The 27,289-nt window shown below is 43.5% G+C and overlaps 1 protein-coding gene across 1 annotated transcript in view; it reads right to left on the reverse strand.

The window, feature by feature from the left end:
• nalf2 (NALCN channel auxiliary factor 2) overlaps nt 1-25,675 on the reverse strand; it is a 394,010-nt gene extending 368,335 nt beyond the window's left edge. Inside the window, exon 1 of the mRNA XM_078546275.1 lies at nt 25,077-25,675. Coding sequence (XP_078402401.1) covers nt 25,077-25,607 — 531 coding nt within the window. The 5' untranslated portion in view covers nt 25,608-25,675. The remainder of the gene's footprint in view (nt 1-25,076) is intronic.
• Nucleotides 25,676-27,289: the final 1,614 nt, after the last annotated feature.

A 27,289-nucleotide genomic window follows, 5' to 3' on the forward strand; every position in this document is an offset into this window, starting at 1 on the left:
ACCCTTTGTGTCCAAAAGTGTCTCCTGATTTCATTCTTGAACAGTCTAGCTCTAATTATAAGTTTTTGTCCCCTTGTGCTTGATTTCCCCACCAAAGGAAATTGTCTCTTTATTTCTACCTTATCAAATCCTTTCAGCACTTTAAGGAACCTCCGCCAGATCATCCCTCAATCTCCTATACGCAAAGGAATAGAAGACAAATTTATGTAGCCTGTCCTCATAATCTAAACCTCTTAAGCCCAGCACATCTGGTGAATCTGCACTGAATCATGCAATGAATCATAGAATGATTACAAGACAGAAGGAGGCCATTCAGTTTGTAGGCCTGGATTTTCATGCTCGAGGGGGGTAGCGGGAGTCGGAAAAATTCCTGGCCTAGCACATGCGCCTCAAGAGAAAATGCCCACAAGGACGGGATTTTCATTGTCATGGCGGGGCAGGGGGGCATTGGGTGGCCTGGAGTCAGGTCAGCTGACCTGGAAAAAAGTTCAGAGAGGCAGCCACAGTGGCTGCTGGGTGTGGAGGTGGGTTGTTTAAAAGGCACATCTTGGTTCTGTGGGACTTCGTCCCTGTTGAAATAAAGCCCTTATCCTTCACACCCCCTCACCTCCCCACCCCCACACACTTCCCATGCCCCATCCATGCCAGTGTATGCCCCCACCCACCCACTATGCCCCATCATGGCCCCTATGCCATCCCCATTCCCCCATGGCTCCTCATACCTGCTATGACAAACTATGCCCTTCCACCCAACCCCCATGACCCTCATGCCTCCTCTGACAAGCTATGCCCTCTACCCAACCCCCCCATGACCCTTCATGCCCACGATGACAAGTTATACCCCTTCACCCAGCTCCATTACCCCTCATACCCGCCATGACAACCTGTGGTACTTCCATTCCCATTGACCCACTATGCACTGTATAAAACCAATGAACCCTATCATAATAGAATGTGTAAAAAAAGCTTTTAAAGAAACGGCCATTCATTCATAGCTTTCCACTATGTTAAAAAATATATAATTTTACTCAAGGGCAATAAAAGCGTCAATCACCCAGACCCCTTAAAGTTTCAGTAGCTGAAACTGCAAACACTTGAAACTTCTTAACCTTGTGCAAATAAACATTGTGCAATTGACACCAGAGATCAAGAAGCCAGAGCCATCAATCAAGCAATGTTTGCTTTGGGGCTCAGGTGTTTCAACAGACTAATGATTTTATGGGCTCTCAGCCAAGTGTCATTATGTATTCTTGGCTGAGAGCCCAAACATTCATTGGAGCACTAAAACACCTGAGTGTTTTAAAGAGTTTAAAACAGTCTATTTTGTGGCACTTTATCAAGCACTTTTTGTGAGTGCATATACACTATATCAACCGTATTACCATCATCACCCATGTCTGTTACCTCATCAAAAAATGGTCAAGTTAGTTAAACATGATGTCTTTAACAAATCCATGCTGACTTTCCTTAATTAATCCACCCTTCTCCAGGTGACTATTAATTTTGTCTAGGATTATCATTTCTAAAGGCGTTTCCACCTCTGAGATTAAACTGATTGGCCTGTGGTTGCTATGTTTATCCTTACATCGTTTTTTGAACGAGGGTGTAACATTTTCAATTCTCTAGTCCTCTGGCACCATTCCCATAACTAAGGAGGATTGGAAGATTATGGCAAGCACCTCCACAGTTTCCACCTTTAGTTCATTTCAGGTATAGCGGGTAGACAGCAAATTTGAGTTGAGGCCACAATCAGAGCAGCCATGAACTTATCAAATGGTGGAGAAGGCTCGAGGGGCTGAATGGCCTACTCCTGTTCCTAATTCCTATTTTGCATGTATAGAACCATAGAAATGCTATGACACAGGAAGGGGCCATTCAGCCCATTATGTCTGCGCTGACCAAAAAAGAGAAAAATAAAGAAACTAGCCGCTCATTTTAATCCCACTTTCCAGCACCTGGCCCATAGCCCTGCAGGTTACAGCGCTTCAAGTGCAGATCTAGTTGAGTTGAGCAGCATCAAACTACCAATTCGGGCAGTGAATTCCAAACACCTACCATCCTCTGGGTGGAAAAGTTTTTTCCTCATATCCCCTCTAATCATTCAGCCAATCACCTTAAATCTATGTTATCTCCGGATGCATTCCATCAAGACCTGGTGACTTGCATAGCATTACATAGGATATACAGCACAGAAACAGTCCATTCAGCCCAACCACTCCATCCTGGTGTTTATGCTCCACTTGAGCTTTCGCCCATCTTATCCCAACTAAGTCTACCACCATAACTATCTATTTCCTTCTCCCTCAAATGTTTCTCTCATTTCCCCTTAAATTCATCTATACTATTCACTTCAACCACTCCCTGTGGTAGTGAGTTCCACATTCTTACCACTCTTTGGATGAAGAAATTTCTTCTGAATTCCTTATTTGATTTCTTGGTCACTATCTTATATTGATGGCCTCTAGTCATGCTCTTCCCCAGGAGAAGAAACATTCAACTTTACGTACAGCCAGCCTTTCTACTACCTCTTCTTTATCAATCTTTAACTCATCAAGTACCTCAACTAGCTCCTGTGAGGAACACATTTTTTTTATTTCCATTGGACTGTTATAAATAACATATCTTTTTATTTTCTGTTGGACTGTGGATTAAAATTACAATGGCTGCAGTTTGAAAGACATGTCCAATGGAACAGGATGAGAGATAAATACAATCCTGCAGTCCAGGAACAGAGTGTGCCATGAAAGACAGGATGGTGCCAGAAAAGAGTTCTGGACCAAGGGAGCTGCTTGGCCACAACATTTTAATTAGCTCCTGACCAGGTGACCAAGGTTTTGTGTGAGGGCACTGCAGCTGAATAGCTCCTAGCCTGAAAGGAACAAGACCCAAAACCTCTTACTCCTATGTGTGGAAGATTCCAGTAATTCCACAATAATAGCTAGCTGACTTTTTCTCCTCCTATCTCTATAACCTACTCTCCCGCTCTGAAAACCCCTGTCAAGAGGCAAAGGGCAAAATCACTGTTAGAGACATTGAAAGGCAAGTGCTCAACCAGTGAACTAAATACTGAAAATGCTGGAAGACCACTTCGTGTCAGCAACAAGAACTGAAAGGAATTTGGAAGACATCGATCAAAATCAACCCATCGAATCCTGTACTCCGATTGGTGCCATTGAACCGTTTTATCCCAATCTTAAAATCCATGATTTATGTGTCTTATGTGTCTCGTGCGTGTGTGTGTGTGTGTATAAGGATTTAAGAAGGGGGTAGAGTTTAAGTTATAGTGTTAGAAGTTAGCAGTTCATATTTCTTTCTTTCACCACTAGTTAAAGACAATTTGTTCAATAAACAGTTCTTTACTTATTAAGTTTACAAACCTGGTGCTCATATTCTGTTAAGCTAAATTAAACAGTTCGGTAGAATTGGGGCGATCTGAGGGTTTGGTCAAACCTTTCACATTTGTCGCGGCTCGGGGAACAGTGGGGTTCGATATTACAGCGCACTATCCCAATGGGGTTATGACACTCCTCTTTCCCTATGAATTTGGCAACATCTTCTTCTTTGTTAAAGATAGGTGCAAAGTACTAATTTTTAATGCACCAAGGTCAATATATCTTTCTTTAGGTGCCGTGCCTTAAACCAAATGCAGTACTCCAGATGAGGTCAGGCCAAGGCTCTATCTAACTGAAGTGTAATCTTATTCGTGGGAAATATTTTTCAAAAGTAAATAAAAATAGAATAATGGAACTTCTGTGACATTGCTCATGGGGATAATAATTAAACATTAAATGATTACATAAATAAATAACATGCACCTCAGCTACTACAAGTAGAGATTTGTACCTCTAACATGCCACTCCTAACATAGTTACATAACTACTCAAAGAGCTATGGTAGGAATATAGCTGTCAGGGGCTAACATGCCTTCCTCTAAGATATGAACTCTGAGGGCCCGCTGTATGGCCATTCCCTAACTGTGCATGCAGAGGTAGTAATCTTGTTTGCCTTGACTCTGATACCATCAGCTACAATTCCCAGGAGAATTCCTTAACAAGATTGCTGTGATCCACTCCTCCTCCACCTGCACATTTTTTTTCCGTAGCCTGTGCCTAGTTCCTGGCTACAGTCTCTCCTTGTGGTCATGGTGAGGTGACAGGAAGTGGGGTGCAGGAGGGAAAAGTTTTGCGGAAGCAAGCAGGAATGAAGATGTAAAACTGAAGAGTAAGAAGGGCAATGTGAGAAGGCATGAGGGAGGAGAAGAGAAACAGTGAAAGAGGAGTGAGTCAAGAGCAGTGACACCCACATCGACTACTTATTTCAGGAATTCGGGAAATAGGGAGAGTGATTAAAGATAGAAGGAGACGGGCATTTATGGAGAGGGAGAGAGAAAGGCAGCTGTACGCATAAAGAGCCTGGCAAGGGTAGGCCTTAAAAGTCCACCTTTTTTTGCCAATCCTATAAAATCAGTGATCGTATTAATCAGTTTCATCTTGAAGGCAGCATCTGACCAAAAGACACAAACAAAAATCAGATGGTAATGGATTCAGTTCACAGTAATAATCAGCTTAAAGTGAAAAATGAGACATGCGTGCTGAAAAGACAAGGTGCTGGATTTTTCTCATCCTTCCTTCGACTGACATGAAAATAATTTATCAAAAAATTCTTAAAATCAACAGCAAATGTTGATATTCTATTTGTCAATGGTATGTGATTTGAGGGTTTCCTGGGCATCCTGCTGTATTACTGATTTACAAAGTGGGCTGCAAACATACAAAAGCATATTTACACCCAGTAAGGTCCGCTGTTGTATAAATGTCACATCGTGTGACACTCTATATTTACAGATACTAAGATATCATTAATGTTTTTGTGCACCAGACATCTTCAACTTGTATTTTTATTTATTCATTTTTTTTTATGATAGAGCATTGGACTTTTCTTCTTACGTTCATACCTGAGACATCACAGAAAGGCTGTGGTGCATGTGGCTACAATGCTTTGCTGCCCTGCAAAGCAGCATATATTAGGGCCACTTCTCATTACGTAATTTTATCACTGCAGCTCTTCAAACATTTTGCACAGAGCCACCAATCATTCACTTAAAGGGGTAGCGTTGTCTGATACAGAAATCACACCCAAAACTGATCCTTTCATGAGATAATTGACACGAGACAATTAATTCAAAGCTATTCGCCCTGATTTTGCACAACAGGCAAAACTGAGGTTATACTGGCCCAATGGGCTGGCACGCATCTGTACCCATAGCAACGTGGACAAGACGTGACAGATTTTGCCACACAAACCCATTGCTTCTTTTTAAATAGGTTACAGGCACAGGAAAGGCTTGTACGGAGAACATGGTTGAAGATTGCAAAACCCAGCAAAGGCAATTGTTCCTGAGAAGCTGCAGGAAAAAAGACTTGGGCCAGGATGTTAAGGTCGGTGAGCGGGGTGGGGGGTGGGAGGGCCGGTGAGTAAAATGATGTGGGATGATGTTGGGCGGAACTCCCGACGCTGCCTCATTCCCATTTTCAGGTCAGCGGGGGCGCAGCCGAATCAGCTGTGCGCCCGCCAACCTGTCAACGGCCAATTGAGGCCATTTAAAAACTAATTCAAGTAGTTAATGGACCTGCCCGTCCAACCTTAAAGTTGGCGGGCAGGCCGGGAGCCCTGGCAGGTTTCAGAAAAAGCATGAAACCTCATCCACGGGAGGGATGAGGTTTCATGAGGGTTTTTAAAAATGTAATAAAAGTTTAATTAAAAGTGATGGAAATGTCCCAACTCATGTGACAGAGGGGACATGTCAGGGAAATTTTATTTTTGTACATTGACCATTTTTAAATTTGGCGCCGATCTCCCTGAGGCAGCACTGAGCCTCAGGGAGGTGAATGCGCTCTATCTGGCGGACATCACGCTGGGCGGGCCATAATTGGCCAGCCCATGTAAAATGGCGGCGCACCCCCGATTGGGGGCGCTGATCAGAGGCGCACCTGCACGCGCCTGTTCCTGCACTTCCGCCCCTCAACGGGGGGGAAAATTCTTCCCTTCCATTTGTATAACACCTTTTGTGCCACAGGATGTCCCAAAATGCTTTTCAAGCAACGGAATACTTTTGAAGTGTGGTCACTGTAGCAATGTATGAAGTACGGCGGCCAGTTTATGCACAGCAAGCTCCCACAAACAGCAATCTGATAATGACCAGGTAATCTGTTTTTGTGTTGATTAAGGGATAAGCATTGACCAGGACATCAGGGATAACTCCTCTGGTCCTCTTCAAAATAGTGCATGGGATAAGAGGGCAGACAGGGCCTCGATTTAACATCTCATCCAAAAGACAACACCTCTAATAGCGCAGCGCTTCCTCAGTCCTGTTAGCTTTCTAATTTTTTCTATGCAAGTCTTGGGATGGGACTTGTATCTCAGAGGCAAGATCACTACCAACTCAGCCACTGCTGAAATCAGTGAAAAACTGTTGGTGGCAGAAAAATGGACTAATTGTTCACGTTGCTGCTTTTGATGCTCAGAGTTGGAGAACCTGCTACAGGAGTTGCATCAACGGAGGAGGACTTTCTTTGGGGTTCATGTCCACCCTCCAAGAAAAGCACAGATTCCAGCTGGATAGAAGGACATTGCCAACCAAGTTAATGCAGCCAACCAATTCCTCTCTGCCAGGGAAATAGAAGACAAATTTAGGTAGCCTGTCCTCATCATCTAAACCTCTAAGCCCAGTATATCTGGGGAATCTGCACTGAATCATGAAATGAATCATAGAATGATTACAAGACAGAAGGAGGCAGCTCAGTTTGTGGGCCTGGATTTTCATGCTCGAGGTGGGTAGCGGGAGTTGGACAAATTCCTGGCTCAGCGCACCCGCCTCAGGAGTGCCCGCGAGAACGGGATTTTCATTGTGGTTGGGGGTGGTGGGTTGGGCGGATGTGGGTTGGAGTCAGGCCAGCTGACCTGAAGAAAAGTTCGGAGAGGCAGCCACAGGGGCTGTTGGGTACAGAGGCCAGCTGTTTAAAAGGCCCGCCTCAGTTCTGTGGGACTTTGCTCCAGTTGAAATGAAGCCCTCATCCTTCACGCCCTCTCACCCCCCTCACAGTCCCCATGCCCCATTCATGCCAGTTTACACCCCCATCTACCCCTCTACCTTCTCAACCTGTCTGCAGTCTTTCACACGGCTGACCACACCATCTTCCTCCGATGCCTCTCACCATCGTCCAGATGGAAGGGCTGCTCTTACCTGTACTCATTCTTATCTGTCTAATCATAGCCAGGGAATAGACGGCAATGGCTTCTTTTCCTGTTCTTGCTCCATTCCCTCTGGTCACCCCCAACAATCTATTCTTGACCCCTCCTGTTTATCATCTATATGCAGCCTCTCGGCAACATCGTCCGAAAATACAGCATCAGTTTCAAAGAACAAAGAACAGTACAGCACAGGATCAGGCCCTTCGGCCCTCCAAACCTGCGTCGATCATATTGCCCGTCGACTAAAACATTTTGCACTTCCGGGGTTCGTATCCCTTTATTCCCATCCTATTCATGTATTTGTCAAGCTGCCTCTTAAACAACACTATCGTACCTGCTTCCACCACCTCCTCTGGCAGCGAATTCCAGGCACTCACTACCCTCTGCGTAAAAAACTTGCCCCGCACATCTCCTCTATAGTTTTCTCCTCTCACCTTAAATCTATGTCCCCTAGTAATTGACTCTTCCACCCTGGGAAAAAGCTTCTGACTATCTACTCTGTCCATGCTACTCATAATTTTGTAAACTTCTATCAAGTCGCCCCTCAATCTCCGTCGCTCTAGTGAGAACAATCCGAGTTTCTCCAACCTCTCCTCATAGCTAATAACCTCCAGACCAGGCAGCATCCTGGTAAACCTCCTCTGCACCCTCTCCAACACCTCCATATCCTTCTGGTAATGTGGCGACCAGAATTGCATGCAATATTCCAAGTGTGGCGTAACCAAGGTTCTATACAGCTGCAGCATGACTTCCCAGCTTTTATACTCAATACCCCTGCCAATGAAGGCAAGCATGCCATATGCCTTCCTGACTACCTTATCCACCTGCGTTGCCACTTTCAGTGACCTGTGGACCTGAACACCCAGATCCCTCTGCCCGTCGATGCACTTAAGGGTTCTGCCATTTACTGTATAATTCCTGCCTGTATTAGACCTTCAAAAATGCATTACCTCGCATTTGTCTGGATTAAACTCCATCTGCCATTTCTCTGCCCAAGTCTCCAACCGATCTATATCCCGTTGTATCCTTTGACAATCCTCTCCACTATCTGCAACTCCTCCAACCTTAGTGTCGTCTGCAAACTTACTAATTAGCCCAGTTACATTTTCCTCCAAATCATTTATATATGCTATAAACAGCAAAGGTCCCAGCACTGATCCCTGCGGAACTCCACTAGTCACAGCTCTCCATTCAGAAAAGCACCTTTCCACTGCTACCCTCTGTCTTCTATGAGCAAGCCAATTCTGTATCCATCTTGCCAGTTCACCTCTGATCCCGTGCGACTTTACCTTCTGTATTAGTCTGCCATGAGGGACCTTGTCAAAGGCCTTACTGAAATCCATGTATATAACATCCACTGCCCTTCCATCATCGATCATCTTTGTCACTTCCTCGAAAAACTCGATCAAGTTAGTGAGACACGACCTCCCATTCACAAAACCATGCTGCCTCTCACTAATATGCCATTTGCTTCCAAATGGTAGTAAATCCTGTCACGAAGAATCTTCTCCAATAATTTCCCTACCACTGACGTAAGGCTCACCGGCCTGTAATTTCCTGGATTATCCCTACTACCCTTCTTAAACAATGGAACAACATTGGCCATTCTCCAGTCCTCTGGGACCTCACCCGTAGCCAGTGAGGATACAGAGATTTCTGTCAAGGCCCCAGCAATCTCCTCCCTTGCCTCCCTCAGTACTCTGGGATAGATCCCATCTGGCCCTTGGGACTTATCCACCTTAATATTCTTCAAGACGCCTAACACCTCTTTTTTGATCTCAACATGATCCAGGCTATCTACACACTCTTCCCTAGACAAATCGACCGCTAAGTCCTTCTCTTTGGTGAATACTGATGAGAAGTATTCATTTAGTATCTCTCCCATTTCTTCTAGCTCCACACACAGATTCCCACCTCTGTCCCTGAGTGGGCCTACCCTTTCCCTGGCTACCCTCTGCTTTTTACGTATGTATAAAAGGCCTTGGGATTTTCCTTAATCCTGGTTGCTAGTGACTTTTCATGACCCCTTTTAGCCCTCCTGACTCCTTGATTAAGTTTCTTCCTACTTTCTTTATATTCTCCACGGGCTTCATCTGTTCCCAGCCTTCTAGCCCTTATGAATGCTTCCCTTTTCTTTTTGACCAATCTCACAATATCCTTCATTATCCAAAGTACCTGAAACTTGCCATGCTTATCCTTCATCCTAGCAGGAACATGCTGGTCCTGAATTGTTATCAACTGACGTTTGAAAGCCCCCCACATGTCAGTTGTTGATTTGCCCTCAAACATCCGCCTCCAGTCTAGATTCCTCAGTTCCTGCCTAATATTGTTACAATTAGCCTTCCCCCAATTAAGCACCTTAACCCGAGGACTCCTGTTATCCTTATCCACCAGTAACTTGAAACTTACTGAATTATGGTCACTTTTCCCGAAACGCTCCCCTACTGAAACTTCGACCACCTGGCTGGGTTCATTCCCTAATACCAGGTCCAGTATTACCCCTTCCCTAGTTGGTCTATCTACATATTGTCTCACGAAGCCCTCCTGGATGCACCTTACAAATTCTGCACCATCCAAACCCCTAGCACTAAGTGATTTCCAGTCAATATAGGGAAAGTTAAAATCACCCACCACAACAACCCTATTGCTTTTACATCTTTCCAAAATCTTCCTACATAAGTGTTCCTCAATCTCCCGCCGGCAATTGGGAGGCCTATGGTAAACCCCCAACATTGTGACTGCATCCTTCCTATTCCGGAGCTCTACCCATATTACCTCGCTGCATGAGCCCACCAAGGTGTCCTCCTGTCGTACAGCTGTGATATTCTCCTTAACCAGCAGTGCAACTCCCCCACCTCTTCTACATCCCTCCCTATCCTGCCTGAAACATCTAAATCCTGGAACGTTTATCTGCTAATCCTGTCCATCCTTCAACCAAGTCTCTGTAATAGCAATAACATCATAGTCCCAAGTACTAATCCAAGTTCTAAGCTCATCTGCCTTGCCTGTTATACTTCTCGCATTGAAACAAATGCATTTCAGACCCCCAGTCCCACTGTGTTCAGCAATTTCTCCCTGCCTGCCCTTCCTCTTAGTCCTACTGGCCATATTCACTGGTTCCCAGTCATTTATTTCACCTGCTGACCTATTGCTCTGGTTCCCACCCCCCTGCCATACTAGTTTAAACCCTCCCGAGTGACACTAGCAAACCTCGCAGCCAGGATATTGGTGCCCCTCCAGTTTAGATGCAACCCGTCCTTCTTGTACCACCTGTCCCGGAAGAGATCCCACTGATCCAGATATCGGAAACCCTCCCTCCTACACCATCTGTTCAGCCGTGTGTTCAGCTGCACTATCTTCCTATTTCTAGCCTCACTGGCATGTGGCACAGGGAGTAATCCTGAGATTACAGCCCTAGAGGTCCTGTTTTTTAACTTTCTGCCTAACTCCCTGAACTCCCGCTGCAGGACCTCATCACTCTTTCCACAAGTACGTTGACGACACCTCACCTGCTCACAATAATCACCTCTCTCAACCTTTCCAAATTGTCAGACTTCTTGTCCAACATCCAATAGAATATGTGCAGAGATTTCCTCCCATTAATATTGAGATTAAACAATGCCTCAATTTTAAAATCCTTGTTTCAAATTTCTCCATGGCATCTCCCATCCCTATCTCCCTAATCTCTCCTAGGCTTACATCCTTCCAAGACATCTGTGCTGCTCCAACTCTGGCTCCAACTCTTGAGTATCCCCAATTTAAATTTTTCCACTATTAGTGCCCGTGCCTTCAGCTGCTTAGACCTTAAGCTCTGGAATTCCCTCACTAAACCTTTCTGCCTCTCTACCATGCTTTCTTCCTGAAGACACCCCTTAAAATCTACCCCTTTGACCAAGCTTTTAGTCATCTACCCTAACACCTCCTTATGTAGCTTGCTGTCCATTTTTTTTATAATGTGACATTTTATTGTGCTAAAGGTGCTATATAAACACAGGTTGTTGTCAGAAAAATATGTGCTGCTATCGAAAGCAAAGCAAAGTGTGTGTGTTTCTTATGGATCTAATCAGCCATGGCACATGCCTGCCTCACCCTCTGAGACCTGTTGTGTACAATGAACTTTTTCCCACTTTTTCATTGTGCTTCAACTGCATGCATACCTTCTTGAAGTGAAGGTAGCAGCCAAGGAGAACCCAACAGCTGTGGAGTTATCCAGGATGAAGTGCTGCTCGGCTGTGAGGTGCTGTACCCATGCGGCCTATAGCCGTGCACACAGAGAATAGCCCCCTTTCTCCTCAGAACTTTATGCCCTTCAAATAATGTTGGCACTATGGACTGCTACGCGATGAAGCATCATGGCTCTCTCCCAGATTGTGGTCATTGAGACACAAGGTGAAGTTTCTGTGGTCAGATGCCACCTGAACATAACTGAGGACGAATCCTTTCTCTTCCTGAAAGCCAAGGGGTTGACACGAAATAGACGTGATGCCACTTGGGCACCACATGCGACTCTTTGTATTTGATGAAATCCTGCCATCTGGTGAAAGCGGCTCATCCTGCCCACTTGATGTTTCCTTTCTACCAGAAAAGCAATGTGCATGTTTTGCCACTTACAAACATAGCAGCTGTCAATTCCCTGATACGTGTGCACACTGCAGAATACCTGATGAGGCAGATGTCCCCAGGGGTGTCTTATAAGGATGTATTTCTATGAAAGGTTCATGCTATGAGAACTCCTTGTTCTATGGAATATATAGCAGGCATGTATATGGACCTGCCAACATCACGGCATCTTTGAAATGGCCCAGACCACTGATTCAAAAATTGGACATTCAGGCGCACGCCTGATTTTTCAAACCAAAGGTTGCAGGGTTTGAGACGTCAGTGTTGGCACAGATCCTCACAAGACATACCCCATCATTTAAATGTAAACTTCACTCTTATGGTTAATAACCTTCTGCAAACATTTGCGATAACTTTATTATTTTATTAACACACAGACAGCCGATAAATCCTAAGAATGACGGGTACAAGAGGAACACAGCAGTGCAGGTGGTGTGCTCTTCTTGAGGTTAGCACATTGTCACAATGTTAGTTCGGATTTTTTATGTTTGATAGATACATATATAAATATAAATTAATCATCGTTTGGTTGTACAGAACTTTAGTATTGCTGAAAAAATACATTTTGTCGAAGCTTTTCATCTTGCACTCATCAGGACAATTGCAAGAATACCAATGTCAGGGGAAGCAATGACTTTATACTGTATGAGAAGAGAGTGCTGACTGGTTGGTAAGTGGACTCTTCTTGCTAGAGACGTTGCCATGGAGACTGCAATAGTTAATGGTGACTGACAGTTAATTGCCAAGCATTGTTTGAAATTTTAAACAAGGCAGTTTGACTCTGTTTGGTCAAGGCATTGCCCTGAGGAATGAAACAGTGAATGGCTGTCACTTACTTTGTTTAGCTAAAACAGACACAACGGGCGGGATTTTCCGCACCCGCCCACCGCCGCGATCTTCCGCTCCCGCCGTAAGACTCCTGGCTGGGGCGCCGTTTCACCCGCAGCGGTTCCCACCCATGACAGGGGTGGAAAACCCCGGCCAATGTGTACGCATAGGGCTGAATTTTGCCGTCGGCGAGCAGGGGGCGGGGCCCACTCGCCGGCGCGCAAAATGACGCGGGTTGACATCGCCCCCCCCACCCCCAACCCGACGTCACCCCGCCTCAGTTAAATTTTCAGGAAGGCGGGGGCGCAGCCAAATCATGTGCACTCACCAACCTGTCAATGGCCAATTGAGGCCATTGACAGGATCATTAAAACAATTAAAGGACCTGCCCGTTCAACCTTAAGGCTGGCGGGTTGGCCAGGAGCCCCAGCGGGGAATAGAGAAAGCATGAAACCTCATCCACCAGCGGGAAGAGGTTTCATGTAGGGTTTAAAAAACTTTAATAAATTTATTAACATGTCCCATCTCGTGTGACATTGTCACATGGGGGGGGACATGTTAAGGATTTTTAAATTTTTCTATTTTTAATGTTTGAACAAGTTTCAGCGATCTCCCTGAGGCAGCACCTAGCCTCAGGGAGATGTGCGTTCTTTCGGGCACATGCGCGAAAGAGCGCACTCTCGCATTTGGGGAATTCCCCCTCCACCCACCCGCACAGGAAGTGCATAGCGCTTCCCGCTGGGCTTCACGCTGGGCGGGCCTTAATTGGCGGGGCCCGCTTCTCTGGCGGGGATCGGCTCCCCGCCCGCCGGAGATTGGGTCGGGCCCGCACGCCCGGTAGGCAGAAAATTCTGCCCATAGTCTTTCTGTCTGTAAAGAACAGGGCCCTGTGTATTAATATATGTAGCATTCAGTACATGCAAATGCGCCACACTGCAAGCCTGGCCGACGATCTTAAATTGGTTGTCAGCGTAATTTTTAGCACACTGAGGATTATTTAGCAAATGTTGCCTAATTGCAGAATCACGTCTAATGTTGGACACTGTGTCTTGAGTTTTGCAAGCACGAGCTGGTTGGGTGTGGTCTGTATCTTTCTGCTGTGAACAGCAAAAGGGACATGCTGTTTGATACAATCCGCCAGTCTTTGGGATGTATGGCCTATGTACCTAGCATCACAATGGCACTGAAATTCATATACCACATTACTCATTTGTGTGATAGAAAGAACGTCTTTTTGGCTTGATGGCAGCATCCTGTTAGTGGCGAATACCACTTGTGTTGCTACTGCAGAGTAGCAGCGTGAAACAGCTAGCTTCACCTGTCGCTCAAATATTTGAGATACCTTGCCCTTCCAGGAAATCTGAAGTCAGCTGGGCATTTTTCAGGGCTGCGGGTGATGGCCTTAGGCCCATTCATAAGTTTGCACAATATACAGCGCAAAATGATCAGATCAGGGTAGCTATGACCCCGCAAGATGTCTTTGATGTGCCCTATTTCAGCATCAAGCTTGCATGGCGAGCAAATGGATTGGGCCCAATTTACGAGGTTGCCGATAAGGCCAACCTCATAGCATGTGGAACTGTAAAAATCCCAACACATGTTTGACTAGTGAAAGTAGGCTTGCAGTATTGGTCATTAAATGTGTGTAAGAAAGCAAGGGATTGTGAAAAGTGATTTGCTCCATCAGTCTCACTCGTTCAATACCCCACGGAAAATAAATAAAGAAAAATAACTTTCATTTAGGTAGCACTTTTCACAACCATAGGCCATTCCAAAGTGCTTCACAGCCAATGACGTGCTTTTGAATTGTAGTCACCGTTATAATATTGGAAAAGCTGTCGCCAATTTACACACAACAATGGGATAGTGACAAAATTAGCTGCTTTTTTATGAGATGTTTGGTCGTCCTGAGGTTGTGAAAGGTGCTATACAAATGCAAGCCTTTTTAAATTTTATTTGGTACGTTGAATAAGTGAAATTTGTGGGACAAGCCTCTTTATCCAATCTCAAGCTTTTGAACACACACTCTTCTCCAAAATAGCATCTTGGAGACTCTTATGTTCACCTGACAGAAAACAGGTGGGGCCTTGGTGAAGTGCCTCATCCCAAAGGTACCCTCAAGTAATGTTATTGACTTCCTGTGCAAAAGCTCTGCAAATCTTTCTCCTGTCTCCTAAAAGACAGTGAAGCAAAATTTCACTGTATCTATTTACACTTCTAATACTTCAACCTGGCCTGTTGCTTTCCACAGATGGCACTTGCACAGCCGCAGCAGGGCAGCAACCATTGTGTTTCATGCAGTAATCTTGGTCTGTACTTATCTCTATAAATTACAGTCCCATTCCAAATACTTATCCCAGCATGAACTGCTTTTGATGGGAATCAATTCCACATAGTTACTATTCTTTTGGGAAAAGGATATGCTTCTCTGTATTTCTGAGTAAAGCGTGCTAATATATTTATGTGTTCCCTACTTATGTATCACAGTGCAAATTAAATTAAATTAAATTAAATTAGAGGTGTCAGCTGTGGCTCAGTTGGTGGCAGTCTTCCCTCTGTGTCAGAAGGTCATACGTTTAAGTCCCATTCCAGAGAGGTGAGAATGCAAATCTAGGCTGACACTCCACTACAGTAGTGCTGGAGTGCTGCACTGGGTGTTATGTCACCTCTCGGATGAGATGTTAAACTGAGGTCCTGCCTTCTCTCTAAGATGGACCCAAAAGATCCTTTGGCACTATTTTGAAGAATAGTGAAGTGTTATCCCTGGAGTCCTGACTGATATTTGTCCCACAATCAACACTAGAAAAACAAATTATCTCAAACTTTTCTGTTGTGTGCAAATTGACTGCTGCCTTCCTTATATTACAACAGTGACTACACTTCGAATTACTTCAATGGCTCTGAAGCACTTTGAAACATCCTGCGGTTCTGAAAGGCATTAGATAAATGCAAGTCTTTCTTTTATATAAACTGCTCATATCTGTATCATCTACTTGCATACTGCTGACAAGGCGGAGATGCAGAGTTTGGGTAAGTGTTATACAGATACAGAAACATATTGTGAACATTTACATGCTGAGTGGATGTGAATAGTGTTAGTCTTGGCTCAATGATAGTATTGAATCAGAAAGTTGTGGGTTCCTGCCCCACTCCAGGGACCAAAGCACACGACCTGAGCTGGCACTTCAGTGCACTGTTGTGTGAATGCTGCACTATCTTTCCAATGAGATATTAAATCAAAGCACATTCTGCCTTCTCAAGTGGACATAAAAGATCCTATGGCATTATATTTAAGAGCAGGAGAGTTATCCTGGTATCCTGACCAATATTTACCCCTCAACCAACATCAATTAAAACAGATGAACTGTTCACTATCATGTTGAAGCTTGTGGGACCTTGCTGTGTGCAAACCAGCTGCTGCGTTTTCTAAATTAAGACAGTTACCATGCTTCAAAAATACTGAATTGATTGCAATGCACTTTGACGCTTTCTGTCGTTTTGTCAATGGATGAGGCTTCTTGTTAGCAGTACATACTGGGAAAATCGGTCGCATACAGTGAGATAGTTGGTAGGAGACAGACCTGGCCAGAATGAGGGTGACAATAAGCGAAAGTGAAGGGGAGAAATTCAACGTTTCAAACAGGTAATACTGAAGGCGGGTGGTCGATCAGTGATTTGACAGATGGTGATGGGTGAGCATGGATGAAGTGCATGTGGCAAAAATAAAGGTTGACATGCAAAACATATTTTTAATCTTAAATCTTATTCTAAGATGAAAATTGACACAGAAACACTGGAGGTAATTTAGACTTCTAAACAAAGTGCAGTTTCGGGGAGAAAGACTCATTAGAACATCTGCCAGTCAAAAAGAGATACTCCAGTCAATACCTAAATGCACAACTAATTGAAAATCGTCATGCACTGTCCTGTACCCCTGCCCCCACCAGATAATCAATAAATCAATTTAAAAGCTCTGCACGCTATACAAAGAGTACACCAAGGGAAATGCAGACCTTCTCTGCTTTATCATGGCAGGTAAGCAGTGTATTTTTTTAAAAAAGGTTTTTGTATTAATGTTCAAACTCTATCTCTCTACAAGTTTAGAAGTATTTGCACCTCTTGCCCAAGCAGATCCTTCGAGGAAAAGCTGGCACCCTCGTGCAACGCTTGACTCAGCCAGTATTTCACGGTGCATAATTATCCCAGCTCACCTGCTTTCTTCCCCCAAGGGAACACAAAGCAGTGCTGCTGCAATGTTAAAAGGAGTCGGCACTCTGAGCGTCAGCGCTATCGACTCTTCAGGCGACCACCTCCTCCCAAAACGGGCACATGAGACAGTTCCAGTAGACAGGTTCATGCAAAGACTTGTTCCGGGTCCAGAGAGGCAAGTTGAGGAATGGTGTGAGCCCAGGCTATTAACAACAGCAATTAGAATTTAGCAAGATAACTACAGAAGTTTACAGCACAGGTGGAGGCCAAATGAAGGATCTTGTCTGTGCTGGAAGACACTGACAAGACATGATAAGATAGATACAATTAAATATGGGCTGCGCGTTCTAGGGGAGACATACAAATCTGTACTTTTCTCCCCTGTCAATGAAAAAACAAAAGTAATGTTACTAATGTTAGTTTTTCTTTGCATAGTCTCCACAGGTACTATTGTTTCAATAAAGGGCTTTCTTTGCTCCTATGATTATTGCGCTGGCTTTGCATTCAGCGTGATCTCTTGACCTCCAAGAGGAAATACGTGCAAAATCATAGCCAATTGAGCCATGGGAAGGGAAAAAATAATACAAAAAAAAGGATGCGGAAGAATGGATGTTGAAGAAGGAGAAAAGGAAAAATTCTTGATACAAGCCAGTCACCTCCTGTGGCCCACCTTTTGCTGGTTTATATTTATGCTTTTGGCACTTTAAATATATGGCTTGTGACCGAAAATTTGACATCTAGGATTTGTCCAGCGTTGACAGCTTTGCTAATGTGTCCATGTTAGACTGTGTTTTCAGACTGACTTGTAGAGTCAGCCAAATGTCTGCAAAAGCCGTGTTTATGCCCTTTTAGAAGAGAATGTAAATATCATAGCTTATGGAGCTATAGGGTTATAATGACACAGAAGGAGGCCGTTCAGCCCATCAAGTCCATCCTGGCTCTCTGTAGAGCAATCCAATCAATCCCATTCCCCTGCTCTTTTCCTGAAACCCTTAGTTTATTCCTCTCATGTGCCCCTCCAGTTTCCTTTTGAAATCATTCATCTTCTCTGCTTCCACCACCCTCGTAGGCAACAAGTTCCAGATCACTACCACTCACTGCATAAAACAGTGCTTCCTCACATTGCCCCTGCATCTTTTGCCTAAAGCTTTAAATCTGTGTCCCTTAGCATCAGTAACATCAGCTAATGGTAATAGCTTTTCTTCTTCTACCTTATCTAAACTTGTCATAATTTTATACACCGCAATCAAATCTCCCTTCAATCTCCTTTGCTCCAAGGAGAATAGCCCCAGTTTCTCCAACCTAATCTTACAGCTAACTTCCTTACCCTTGGAACCTTTTTGGTAAACCTCCTCTACACCATCTCAAGGACCCTTACATCCTTCCTAAAGTTTGGTGACCAGAACTGGACACAATACTCTAGTTGTGGCCTAACCAGAGCTTTATAAAAGTTCACCATAAGCTCTCTGCTTTTCTGCTGAACACTTCTATTTACAAACCCAAAGATCTCATTTGCTTTGCTAATTACTCTCTCAATATATCATGCCACTTTCAAAAAATCTATGCACATGAACCCCAGGTCCCTCTGTGCTTATACAATTTTTAGAACTGTGCCATTAAGTCTACATTGCCTTTCCCTATCCCTGCCAAAATGCATCACCTCACACTTATCCATATTAAACTTCATCTGCCACCCGCCTGCCCATGCCAGCCTATCTATACTTGCAAAATGTTTCCTCAGTCCTTAGTGTTTTTTTTACCTAGCAACACAAAAACTGGTATTCTCCTCTATTACTGCTTCACATTGCCCCCTTAAGTCTAATTATCTTAAGCTTGAAAATAAACCAGCCTTTAGTAGATGAGAGCTCCATTCTGTTCTACACCATGTTGACATGGCACGAAGTGACTTTACAATTCCCCGCGTGAGTTTCCGCCATTCTTGGGAAGCACACAGTAGAGGCTACATACTCCTTCACAGTAAGAGATGGAGAAAACACACCTAATGGGCCCCCTAGTTCACTTCTTAGGGGGAGGAGAGAGAATACTGTCAGAAACCCATCAGCAAGTCACCTACCTGCCCCTCCTCTTTAGCCGAAGAAAGTTTGTGATATTGACGCTAGCAAATTGGAGGAATGGGTGAATGGGAGTAAAGCTGCCTTAATTAAAATTGGAGCCCTTAAGACTTCACATCATACTGATAGACCCTTTGAAGAAATAAAGTAATTCTATCAAACCCCTGGTAGAAGATAATGCTGCTTCTCAATTGTACAAGAATCAAACAGTATGCTAGGGTTGGATATGAGGACAAACTGTCGCACAAATGCACAAGAATGTTATTCATGATCTGATATGGCCCATTTTAAATCACAATAATATAGCACACCACCAATTAATTAGAATGCAATTGATTTTGCATTTTAATTGGCAGGGCATCAAATAATTGACAATTTGTCTTTTCATAATGCCACACAATACAAACATATTACAGTGTGGCACACAGACATTATTTTTCATAGTACATTGTTGCACACTGTAGTTATTGGGCACTGCTAGTTTTGGGCACATACTATCCTGAATATGGGTACTATTGGATACAGTATAAGAGCACAGATAGACAAAAGAACTAACTTGCAATTATATAGCACCTTTCACATTCTCAGAATGACCCAATTACTGACTAGAGGGATAAATTTGGCCAGGACAAATGGGCAATATGAATACAGACCGTGTTATGCACATAACCATTTAAGTTATTTATATCTTATTCACAGTTAACTGTTTAGAATAAGATAAACAAAACCTTAATGTATAATACCTGCAATATATATTCAGGACTACAACAATTTTCATTTATATAGTGCCTATAACATGTTGCAAAGCACTTCACAGGTAGAGAGGCAGAGGTTTGCATTGGATATTCCAGCACTTAGCGCATGAGGTGAAGTGGGGAGGTGGGTGGGGCTGGGGGGGGGCGGGGTGGTCACAGAGGGATCTGAACACGAGGATGCAAATTTTTACCTGGAGGCGCTGCCCAACAGGGAACCAATATATGTCAGTGAGCACAGAAGAGATGGATGAACAGGACATGGGTGCTAATTAGGATTCAGGCAGTGGAATTTTGTTACAAATAATATGTACTTGAAATCAGGGCATTGGAAGGATACTGACATGCACATTTATCCAGGAATTGAGAGTGAGGGGACCATGTTTACTCAACAGTGAAAGATTAATATCCATTTTTGTTCTCAATGGAATTTTATTGGATAACTGTGCTCAAGATAAAATATAAACTAAATTATTTTCACTTCAAGAGTGCATCTGAAAAAAAAATAGATACTTTATTCTTTCACTATATAAATGGGTATAAAACCCTTATTCCAGGGATGCAGAAATGTGCAAATATGGCATTGAACCAACTAAGTGATGTCATGTATTAATATTATTTATTATTTCTAATAATCAATACCAATCTGATTATAAATATAACTTTCCAGCACAGCTCTGAAATTACATCAGCCAGTGAAACCCATGATGACCCTTAATTGCAATATATTTGAATAATGATGCAATAATTGGCAATGTAATTTCCTGTCAATTCACAGAAAACTACTTCTCACTAAACTCATAATAGCTGTTCTTGTGGCCCACATGTACTAGTTGGAACCCACCCCAACAGTGAAGTGAGGACCTGAAGCTGAATGACAACACTTAAGAAATTATTGACAATTACTGCAAAAAGTACACAAAATTAAATCTGTCAGGTGATATCAAGACAGTGTCAACAATCAGGCAGTTATCAACCAATCAGCCTTAGGCATCATCTGAACCTCTTAATTAAATCGGTGTCTCCAGTTATTCCCAATATCCATTTGCCTCCTTATAAACTATCTAAATCCCTTCATTACGTCCCAGCCTATAACTCATTTCCGGGATCTATGGATCTATCCACTCGCTGGCCATCTATATGATTATAGTTGTATATCTGCAATCATTACGTATTTTCAGTCTTCCTTCAATCAAAGCCATTCCAGTTCCCATAGGCCATTGTCCTTTCAACCTATCCCTACAGCCATTCATACCCCAGAGCCAGTAGTCAATCTGATCCCAGGAACATATATATTGTGGCATTTCTGATTTCTGTGACTGAACCAATGACAGTCCATCAAAAATAATGTTTTATGGTATTTATTTTATGCAGACAATCACCATGATAGTCCCCCAATCCTATCTGATCCACGGTTCTGCTAATTGATTGCAGGTCCCATTTCTGCTGCCTTTCGTTCCAAATTTGCTTCCTGTCGCTCTCCATGGTTCCAAGTCCCACAGCAGGTCCTGGCTCCTACTGCTGCTTAACCAACCTGGATTTCACCATGGGTACCACTGCCTGCTCAGACTTTCTACTTTCCAGCTCCAAACTTTGTTCTGACCACTTCCTTGTCATCGCCTTGACTTGGAAGCAGCTGGAGTAGATTCAGTCGGAAAGCTGTGGCAAAGTCTGGGATGCAGTGAGTGACTAAAGCTGACAGCTACATGCAAATGCACAGAATGCAACACACCTAGACCCTTCCAAACCATTCTCAATGAGATATGAGATTATTTCTACAGCAACTTAAAAAGGTGCACTGATTTAAGCTTTCAATACTATGCTGGAAGTGTGGAAAGATGATCCCGACAAATCCTTCATGTTGCCAGAAGGTACAGATTATTGGGGTCATAAGTTCAGTTAACAATGAAACAATGTCAGGCAGAGCATTTTTCATCAAAAAGACAATTGATCTGGAGGATAAACTGCCAGCAAAGGTGGCGTCAAGACACAGTTATCTGGGGGTGTGGTGGAGGGGAGAATGGTTCTGACATCTTCTTTAAAAGTCCCAACTAGCTTATTTCTCAGTATATTCATCAATGCTTTCTCTTTAAAAACTATCTTACTGACTTTTGAGCCCATTTACACTGTTCGCCTTCTTTGTCTCCCCTAACTTCTTACTTTTAACTTCTTTCCCCTGAAATGTGAATTCAGCCATGCCGAAATACGTACCTAGATCAATGTTGTCAATCCCCTTCATAAAACCAAAAACTATGAAGTCCCCTCATACCTTTTCTTTTCCGAAGAGAACAAACCCAACATGTTTAAACTTTGTTTTACAACAAAGTTTTTTTTGGAATAGTGTTGGTAGTCTTGGCGCATCCCTTTTTGTTATCCTGTCTCCCAAGGCTACACACAAGATGGGTGCTGGCATCCTAGCCCATGCCTCTGTCAGTGTCATTCTGAATTCACTGCTGGGAGGTGTGAGCAAGTGACCCAAGTATGAGTCTCATCTGAATTTTCCTTGAGGAAATAAGGAACCCTTCATGCCCCCATGAAGCAATACGGCTGAGATTGGGGATTCAGTACTGTGGAGGAAACCAGGCATGTGTTCAAGCATACACTGGCTAGTGAAATACTTTGGTGCTCCAACATTTTCAAAGTATTTTTTTCATCTTAATAAATCACTCTTTTCCACATATGACATTTTCTAAGTCCAGGGCTAGTTACTAGAGAGTATCACCAATATGGCCTGCAGCTAACTGCTTGGAAATGCAAATAAATACAGTGGGCTCACTTATCTTCTCATTTTGTTATTTTGTCTGTGGAAAAGGCTCCGCTCAAAGCCTATTACTGGAGGCACAATGGCCATCAGCAACCTAGTGTGCACATATGTGCAAATTATAATGTTTTATTCCAGTTTTGAATGTAATTTTTATAGCATTTATTTAGTACCTTTGCCTCTTTAAATCTGTTTGGTCTAAAGGCAACCTATTTACAGTTATACACTAATATCTCCTTTGGGAAGCAAGAGGCAACGCTAAGGCAGCACATCCCAGCCCAATTTTCTCTCCCCATGGGAGAATTTGCGAACTTCCTTTTCACAACTGCTCGTTGGTGCAGCTTAGATGGAAAAATGAGCAAAGCCGGAGGATTGAACCTCATGAGACTGTGTTAGTACTTCAATATGCCACAATTTATACGACCCTCCAACCCCCCACATTGATCAATGCAGTGATATTATTTAAAGCTTTCCATAGTTCCCTCTTAATTTTTGGTCAACTTTTTGTTCCACAAAGCGTGCTGGGCGTCAACATGTGAATCTTCAAACAGAGCTTAGGAAAAGGTATACACCAGTAAACAACTCTGCCACCTAATCACAGGACATGATTCAAACTCAATATGCTTAAAATACTGATCCTCCTGATATCAGGCCACGTTATTAAATAGTGTTATTGGCAGAATCAGGATATTTGTACGAGATTTTTCTCATCAAGGTCAATTCCCAACTGTTCATTTACATAACATAATGCCTTTTGGCCTACAAATCTGATTTCCCACTGTGTAATCCTGCATTTTACAGGATATAGAATCAACACCTGCTTACCCTGTAGGATGTCAAAAAAATTCAGGATCATGTCTTTCATGCCATCTTATTTCCATAGTCAAGAAGTCCAAAAACACAACTTGATGACTTGGGAAGGTAAGAGAGATATGTTAAAAGTGAGCGAGTCCAAAATCCTTTCAATGAAGGTTTGTTTAATTTTATAACCCATCTTAATGCACAATAATATGATAGCACAGCAATAAACAAACACATGGGAAGCGCTATAATACAAATTGAGTACTGTTTTGCACACTTCACCTTCAGAATGGCAGATGGCTGAGAGTGCATTGCATGGCTGTTGCACAAAGGACTCAATGGTGTTTCTAGCCTGCAAGAGCGATGCTCCAGCTGTTTGTCAATCTCGTACAAATCCTGAAAGTGTAATGGGCCATCAGCATGTCTGAGGGATTTTTAAAAACCCTACTTTGTATAATCTTGTCTGTTCAGGGTTTGTGGAAGCATTGATTTCTTGAGTTGCCAGGAGCAACATTTCCCTTTACAGGTGAAATTATGGCTGCTTAGTCTTGCTCCATGCCTTCACATCTTGTGACATAAGTGTCTTTTGACACATAATATATGAGGTAGGGCTTAATTAATAAAGAAATCTTTATCAGATAAAAATATATCTGGAAATCACGCATTTCCAGTATTCTCAGCTTTTAACGAAAACATTCCTTGGTCTCAAGTTGGAAGGGTATTTTAATGAAAACCAATATATTCTCTTTTACTGAATTCTAGAACCCATCTCTATCATAACATCTCCATGGAACACTTTTCATATTTCACACAGATAAGATCACAAGTCAGAAGAGGTGGCACTGTGAAAAAAAAGTTTCATAGCATCATGATCAGAATCAACTCCCAATCTGTGCACTTATTTAAATCAAAATGTACACTTTTCATTGTTTAATTACCAGCTTTAATTGGAACCCCACTCATGAGGTTGACAACTGTGTGCCTTGGGAATGATCAGGCGAGCATATTCATGGCATCTAAATCATATCGCTTGGCTTCTCATCATGCCTCCTTTTTAGAGCATATTACCAAATCACTGTGTTAAAACTTGACAAAAATATTAGCCAAACTGTTAAATACCCTGTTACTGAGCAGCACATGAGGGATGAATATCACAAAACTTACACCAAAATGAACCTTTAATAAAGGGCTTCCATTTTGATTGCTTGTCACCTGATAAATGACCCCCTGGTTCCCCCCCTCCCCACTACCCCCCCCTCACTTTTTTGATGTATCTTCACATCCTTCCCTACTGCTTCAGACCATGGCCATTGATCTCTTGAACTTGCCTCTGTCCTAAGGTTCAAATATGGCATTCTATACACTCACCCCTTCCCTACATCCCCACTGCGATTGAGATAATGACCTGTCACATAGCCTCCTTGCTCTCACTCTTTCCCAGGGCCTCAAATTGATGGAATTTATTACCTTTGCTTCCAGGTATAACTCTCAAACTTTTTTATTCTTCACAATATACACGCATGTTGCCACCTAACCTCCACCTGGTCTTCTCATTGACTGTTTTCCCACCTTGGGGATGTCTGGCACTGGCTAATTCTTCAACCAGAGAGGGCTTCCTTCATTTGCTTCCTTTTGTTTACGTACACACAAACCAACATTGCAAGTAGGAAAAGCCCGGTCTTTAGTACCTTTTACTACATGCTGCACACAGACTGTACCATTTTACCTCAAAGGTTTGATCATGGATTTAGAATGGACAACTCGGAAATATATTAACCTTACCATACAGTCGCTTGGACAAGATTTGACCGAATATGCCGATTCCAAGTGCTTTTGTAGCATTGCTTCGAACTCCTCATATTTTTCCTGAGCATGTTGGTCTTCCATCTGGTAAGCCTCCATGCATTTGCTGCATATAGCCTCTCCATCATCACGGATCCGCATATCCAAACTGCAGTTTAACCCGTTCGGGTTGACATACTCCCGCAAAAGATCAGCAATGGTGTAAGAATGACAGAAGGACAGCCTAAGATGACTGAAATAAGACCACAGGCAGGCGGAATCCAGACCTTTGGGGAACTGACAGGCTGTCTTCAAGTCTTTGACAGGTTCCGTCAAATTGGTTAGAGAAAGATCACATTGAACCCTCCTCTGGCTTTGATCCCCCGCGTGTGATGTGACCAAGTTGCGACTACCAGTGGGGTCACTCCAGATCCAGCCCGCTGTTTCCCCGTTCCTCAATTTCGTTCCAGCGCAAGAGCAAAAATAATCAGACAAGAGGAGAGCGAAAAGGAGCAGAGACGCTAAAGACATTTGCCATTTCTCTGCCCTCTGTGAATCGACGCAGGGTTTCTCGTTTGCTATGGGTGCAAAACAGATTTTCAAGACGGCATTACACATCCAAGCACCCCTGATCATATTTTGGAGGGGGAAAAAGGTGGGGGAGAAAGGGCAGCTTTCCAATTTCTCCTAGTTCCCAATGTCACTTTTGCAGCATGGCTGTGTGGAGAGTTCCAAAAGAGGGCTGCAAATGCCCCCCTACCGCCTGGTCAAAAATAATCCATTGCATTTTGCAGGAGATTGCATCCTCCATCTGGACAAAACAGAAAGGGAGATTTGTTTTTTTTTTAATTTTTTTTTGGTAATTCAAAATAAATAAATAAATAAGCCACATAGCATCCCTCCCCACCTCCACCTACTTCCCCCCAACCCCCCTCCCTCCCTCCCTCCCTCCCCACCACCACCTTTCCGGCGTTGGAGGCTACCTGATAAAAACCAGCGCGCACCCACTATTGGTGCGAGAGGTGCACGGATCCTTAGGAATAAATCGCGGTCATCGGTGTTTTTTTCCTGCTCTCCTCCGCCGGTGTCCTTGTCCGTTTCCTGGATCTCATCTTTGTGCCTTGACCCCTGTTGCTTTTTTCCTCCCCCCCACCCCCCCCTCCCACTCCTCCCTTCTCTCTCTCTCTCTCTCTCTCTTTCCCTCCCTCGCCACCGCCACCACCACTCCCCCCTCAACCTTCCAACCTCAAATTGTCGCCATCTTCAGCGCGATGAGTACACCTTGAGATGTTTGGGGCAGGTCCTGGCGCCTGCGCTCTGCTCCGGCTTCGGGGAAATTGACAGAGCCATTCAGAGAGACTGAAATTGACTGAGCCATTCACTCCCAGTGATCACACACACACACATACACACATACAGACAGACAGACAAACACCAGACAGACAGGGACTCAACACCACAAGCCGCATCCATCCACACTTGCAATCTACCATTCCCCCTCTTGCTCTCCTTTCTCTCTCTCTCTCTCTCTTAAGATTCACGCCTTTTGGAGTGAAATACCGCTTGGCAACAGATGCAGGAGAGGAGGGGCGGTTTTGGGGGGGGGGGGTGGGGTGGAGGTGGTGGTGAGGGGAGACAGAAATGCGGCTAAGCTTCCAGCACCTGCTAGTTATATGCCAGAAAGTCACTGAGATCGTCCTCTTCCATTCATACATGATAGAGGGGATGTTTATTCTTTGCGAGCGTATGTGATCAATATGCAGTGCTCAAATGATTTGTATAAGATCTGGAATAATTACGGAAATGAGCGAAAGGATGACAAATATGTTTTTTTTTTAAAGCCACAGATGTATACAAATGCATGCTTCATACATTTGAACATAGAATGTGTACGCAATTATAGAATGGCTGTCAGCAGAGGACAAGATGGATTTGGGATGTTGGATGTTCACTGAAAGTATTCAAAGTAAAGTGGTAATGAATGGAGCTGCTCATGTACTGAGATTCATCTCGAGAGCATTTCTTAATAGGTCGAGACAAGTTATTTAACTTCTATACAATATTGGAAAATTCTCTTTTGGAATCCTGCACCCCGTTTTTGGCTATCCTGCTTTCAAAAGGATATTGAGGCTTGGTCTTCATCCTGTTGTTGCCTCCCAAGTCCGTGCCTGTATTTCTGCACCTATCCATCAGGTTTCCTGTGACACTTGTCA

This window comes from Cetorhinus maximus, chromosome 8 (assembly GCF_964194155.1).
Source record: "Cetorhinus maximus chromosome 8, sCetMax3.hap1.1, whole genome shotgun sequence".
Classification (NCBI taxonomy): domain Eukaryota; kingdom Metazoa; phylum Chordata; class Chondrichthyes; order Lamniformes; family Cetorhinidae; genus Cetorhinus; species Cetorhinus maximus.